At 39.2% G+C, this 5,752-nt stretch overlaps 1 protein-coding gene across 1 annotated transcript in view; it reads right to left on the minus strand.

Annotated features, from left to right (window-relative positions):
• pde3b (phosphodiesterase 3B) overlaps positions 1 to 5,752 on the minus strand; it is a 69,718-nt gene that overhangs the window by 13,628 nt on the left and 50,338 nt on the right. The window contains exons 5-8 of the mRNA XM_037692729.1: positions 3,686 to 3,786; positions 2,030 to 2,261; positions 1,822 to 1,913; positions 1,008 to 1,162 (exon numbers count right to left, since the gene is read on the minus strand). Coding sequence (XP_037548657.1) covers positions 1,008 to 1,162; positions 1,822 to 1,913; positions 2,030 to 2,261; positions 3,686 to 3,786 — 580 coding nt within the window. The remainder of the gene's footprint in view (positions 1 to 1,007; positions 1,163 to 1,821; positions 1,914 to 2,029; positions 2,262 to 3,685; positions 3,787 to 5,752) is intronic.

Raw genomic sequence — 5,752 nt, forward strand, 5'->3', positions numbered from 1 at the left:
TTAGATGTAGCTAAATGTTAGTAGACACAGCTAAATATGTTAGTAGACACAGCTAAATATGTTAGCAGATGTAGCTAAAAATGCTAGTATATGTAGCTAAATATGCTAGTTGATGCAGCTAAATATTAGTAGATGTAGCTAAATATGCTAGTTGATGCAGCTAAATGTTAGTAGATGTAGCTAAATATGTTAGATGTAGCTAAATATGTTAGATGTAGCTAAATATGCTAGTAGATGTAGCTAAATATGTTAGATGTAGCTAAATATGCTAGATGTAGCTAAATATGCTAATAGATGTAGCTAAATATGCTAGTTGATGCAGCTAAATGTTAGTAGATGTAGCTAAATACGTTAGATGTAGCTAAATATGCTAGTAGATGTAGCTAAATATGCTAGTAGATGTAGCTAAATATGCTAATAGATGTAAACAGTAGCCACTTCAGCTCGTCCTCCATCAGCTCGTCCTCCATCCCATGTCTTCAGCAGGCAGCGTATGATTATATTGTCCTGTTGGAGCTCTGACAGGTGGTGCTCCTATATGTTTAAATCCACAATGCTCAGAGAAACTACATCAGCTTGCACTGTAAGCACGTAAACAACGCCCGTTCTGGTCCGTGCTGGAAGTGGTGCCCATAATTCACATAAAACAGCATGGGGGCGAGGAATAAGGTGGATGCTGTGGTGTTTGAACAACTGTGGACGCCACAGACATGTAAATGTTCTTTTTAAACCGTCTGACACCTTGAAGGACTGTGATTCCACATGAACAGACGTGCAAGGACAACTGTAAACACGTGCACTTCATCGTGCTGGCTCCACCACTCACACACTTGATGATACAGGAAAATACCTGCGTTTTCATTATCACATAAATTCTCAACTCCTGCAACTGTTGGTGAGGGAAAGGTAACGGTAAAGTGAGACACGTTTCCAAAATGCAACAATTGCTCCACCTGCTGTGCTGAGCAGGGCAGCCATGCAGAGGCCAGTTCTCTGGTCAAACACACCTCAGGCTTCTGAGTTTGCTGGGCTGTGCTCGGGCTGCTCTCCTTCTCCTCCTCCGCCAGTCCTTCGTCGCCTCCAGTGTCTGACCTCCCGTCTCCGGACAGCTCCACCTCTTCCCTGATAAGAGGCTCCCCCGCGAACTCCAGACCTTCAACTACTGCGCAAACACGCATGCAACACAATGTAAAGACGTACAAGACTTCACACCTACAAAAAGGTTTGGAAAAATATGTGCAAGTAAAAAGTTTGAAGGAAAACATAATGTGCGCTGCCTTGCATGGCAAATATTTTACATATTTTGCTAGCATTTGGGAGTATGTGTTGGGAATGAGTCATCTGAACTCAATATCTATTAAAAAATGGAGTTACAGCCTTTTGTGTGTTTGGTAAAGTCGGTCAGCAGTGACAGATGTTTGAAACTGAACTGACCTCACAAGCTCATCAGTTGCGGATGTACATTCAATTACATGATTATATTTTTTCATAAAAGGTTTCCAGTGGTTCATATTTTACAGACAGACAGACAAATGAACAGACACATACACAGTTACACGACTGATCTCCTTTGGGTATAATTACTGTGTATTATTATGTAGCTGCTCTAAAATGAGTATTGAGGATCAGTAATTAAAGAAGCACATTCTGAAAAGTGATTTTCCTGAGTGTATAGAACCTGCAGTACTCTGGTCGTCCAGCAGAGGGCAGCATTAACCTTTGAAAGTCCCAACAGAAGAGTTTCCACTGGATCACTGAACAAGACTGTCTGCTATGACTGCATTCCACTCTATAAAGTGTAACAGGAGTAAGTGTTTGTACCTGAGCGCCTGCAATGAGCGTCACTGATAAATGATTGGTGAGACTCTCCTGTGTCGCTGCTAGAAACTCCCTTAAGCATCTGACGACCACAGCTACGACGAACAAACACAGACATGGTTCCAGTGGCTGCATTAATATACGCACTAAAACAAAAGAAAGGCTAAACTTGGAGACAGATGACACAAGGCTTCGGTGCCGCATGCTTCACCTGGTGCAGAGAGGGAACGTTGCACCGCGGAAGGCCTGCTGGAAATCAGTGGCGCTGACTGTGTGGCCCAAAGGCTTGTGCAGGTTCAGGTTGACGCTCGGCTTCGTCAGGAAATCCGCCGTGTCTGGGAACTCCACGGGCAGTCGAGTGGCGAGGGACGATGAGGAACCTGAGCTCAGAGCTGGAGGACTATGGCTTGGAGAGGTGACTGGGCTCAGGCTGGGTGAAGCGCCTAGTGAGGATAAAGAGCCCAGAGAGGGAAAAACATTTGGTTTAATTCATTAACAAGTTAACGTGACTTTTAAAAAATTTAAACTTTATCTTCACAAAAAAAACCCACACAAATTTAATACAAAATTACTGCAAAACAAAATCACATGGTAATCTATATCTGAGTTTATTTCCATAAAAATGTGTAAAAGAAACTGCAGCTTTACGTGATAACGATTAGCAGTTTCATAACGTCACTATTAATTATTATTCTTATTATTAGTTATTCTCACTCATAACTTAGTCCACTATGTGTCATATAATTTCTAAATAAATAGGCAGGTCTTCATTCAGAACGCTCCCTAATTTCACTCCACGTACTGAAACACAACTCAAGAACTTTATAAATCAATTTGCTTTAACGATCACTAGAGCTTAAATCAAAAACTTGGCTAATTATTTATAAAATTATACATAAGTAAAACTTTTTCTTTTTAAACGGCCTTCTCTTTAAATTTCAACACGACGAACAGATCATTGTTCTGTTCTTTAACATTGACTTTGTATAAATTCTTTTGTAATACAAAGTTTAGTACTAAGTGTTGCAACACTCGTATAATAACTCAACTACGGACGGACAAATAAAGAACAAAATATGACAAAACATAAAGCGTGGAAAGCTCGAAACATGTTTTACTTTATTGAAAAACCTTTAACATTCTTTGTATTTTACATACGTATCTGAGGTTCACAGTTAGGTTTATAATCTAGATATAAATACCAAATACCCTTTCAACTAAAAGTCCATGTACCAGCACTGTAAATAAATTACCATTGGCCAGTTTGACAAAAAAAACACATATATTTCAAATATTTTAATATGTTAATTACTTTAACAAACCAAAATGTCAATATTCTACAAATCATATTTCCTGTTATTTTCCCAGAGTAATGAGAGACAGTTTTGTATCTACAGACAAAAAAAAGCTCAACTGTGATGTACAGTAGTCCCTCGCTACTTCAGGTTGTTTTCATGGACTCGCTCTATCGAGGTTTTTCAAAATAAGATTGGACATGACGCCCAATTGGCTGATTGATGGATGAGCCGCACGATCGGCATGAGATTTTTATTTAAAATAAATTATTTTAAATTATTTAGCACCTGCTGCACGTGTGTGCAGCCCACCCTGCAGGACAAACTTCCTCCTCTGTCCATCTCAGTTCTGCAGCAGATAAGTGGGCGTGGCCAAGAGCTGAGATCATGACATGTGCTCTTTTAGAGCATTTAGCCTTTAGAATATTGCAATACTTGTACTACTATTCCTAAATCACAGTTTTTCACATATCGAGGGGGGGTTTCAGGGATCCCCCACGATAAACTGTATTTATATAATTGTGTAAAAAAGGCATTTTTAATGGCCTAAAAGTGTGAGTTTGGAGTCTGACCTGTTCTCCTGGGCCCGGCATGATATGTTAGAGTAACAGAGGAAGACCTCTGCTTGGGGATGGTGAGCAGGTTTGCATTGGGGCCGTTGGTCAGAGCTGAGCTGTAACACAAAACAGAGATCTAGATGTAAAAACAAACTCGTCCAAACCTTCTGCGAGATCACGATGAACCGTTTCGACCCATCTGGAGAACAAAGCTTCACTATCAGCCGATCGTCCAAAGCCGGTGGTTTCCTGCCTTCTGGTGGAGAGGAACTGTCTAAACACTGGAGCCCTGTGCGGTTCACACAAACCCTCATTATAATGGCATTAAACGTCTCCTCTCTGTGTAAAAAGATCATTTATCTTTGAGTTTTTTACTCTATCACAACACAAACACAATCAAATGAATGCATGAAACACTGCCTCCCATCACAAAGGACTTGTGGGTCTTTACAATCTTTCTCACATAAATACATTTTTTCTTTGTCATTACTTTAATTTAGGGTCTGGTCTGGATTTAGCAAAAAAAAAAAAAAAAAAGTGGACTTGTTGTCAAATTTCACCTCTATTGCCCCAAATCTTTATCTCCTTAGATGAATACAAAGTATTTTTTTTAAGCCCCAACAAAAGAGACCAAAACTAAAACTATCTATTTATTTGTCACCATGTTAAAGACACATCGTCACCAACCAGCTGTGAGGAAAAGCTTTAAAGAACAGCAATATCCACATATTATTGAGCTCTTCCTCTTTGAGCGAGTGTCTCAAATCAGAAATGCTTTATTGTTTAGAGTTCAGGCCTCCAATAAATAAGACGGAAGACTCTGGCTGGAGAGAGAATCTGAAGAAACATTATAACGTCAGTTAACAACTGGATGGTTTTGCTGCAAGCAAAAATAAAACCCACACAGTTCAGTGCAGTATTTATATATTTATGCAACTGAATTCTTCTGTTCTGTCATAAATAAAAACAAGTGTCTGTTTCAAATCCTTCTGTCATCTTTTTTTTTTCACAAATCGGAACTATTATGGTCTGGCTTGGTTTTTAAAATTAACGCAATTCTTTGATAGTGGAGTGAATAAAACTCATACGTCCTGCAGAGGTTTTGTCACGTGACCATGATCACTAATCACTGTTGTCTGCCTGGATGAGCGGTTCACTCTGCCAAATTTAGAAAGATCTTTTCTCTCATAAACTGTTCCTGATGTTCCTGCTGTACCTCAGAAAGATGCTGCTTCACATTGGTCTCATATAATGAGCGTTATAAGTTACATTTGACCAATTTATTATTGACAAAACAAACCACGCCAAGCCACGTTTAAACCCAGTTTGTTCACGTAAATGACAAATCATATGCACTAGGTTTAGCGTTCCACAGGGATCTGTGCTTCAACTCCTGAATTTTATTTATATATACTTTTATTATTCCATGTTTTCTGGCAGCACACGCTCCGTGGACGACATTCAGCTACATTTATCCATAAAAACAGATTGAACTGAGCAGGTGATTAGACTCTAAGCATGCCTTAAAGATAAGGGGCCAAAATGTCATTTCAAATGTTTACTCCTAAATTCAGACCAGACAAAGGTTTGCTGTCTTTGGACCTGAACATCTGATTAGGAACAAACTCTCATGCCATTTAATTGATTTAAATGACATTGTCTTGGCCTCCAGTATCACAGGGAGAAACCACAGAGTTATTTTCACATAAAGACGGTTCCTAAAACTTTTGTCTTTCATCTGAGCTATTTTTCCCAAAAATCAGAACATTCTGTCCCAGAGCAATAAAGAAGAAAAAGTCCACGTATTTGTTACAGTTAGAATAAATGATTGCAGTTCTTTATTATTTGGATGTTCCACTTGATTCAAAATGCTGCAGCATGAGTTTTATAAGAATTAGCAAAACAATATATACATATTTTCAACTTTGGCTTCTGACCACAGATTATTTATTAAGTAGTACTTGTCGCCGTAAACGATCGGTCACATAAGTCTCATCAGTCTCATCGGTCTTATCTGTCTCGTCGGTCTCATCAGTCACATAAGTCTCATCGGTCTCATCAGTCACATAAGACTCATCGGTC

Source organism: Nematolebias whitei, chromosome 2, assembly GCF_014905685.2.
Source record: "Nematolebias whitei isolate Nwh7 chromosome 2, NemWhi1, whole genome shotgun sequence".
Taxonomy (NCBI): domain Eukaryota; kingdom Metazoa; phylum Chordata; class Actinopteri; order Cyprinodontiformes; family Rivulidae; genus Nematolebias; species Nematolebias whitei.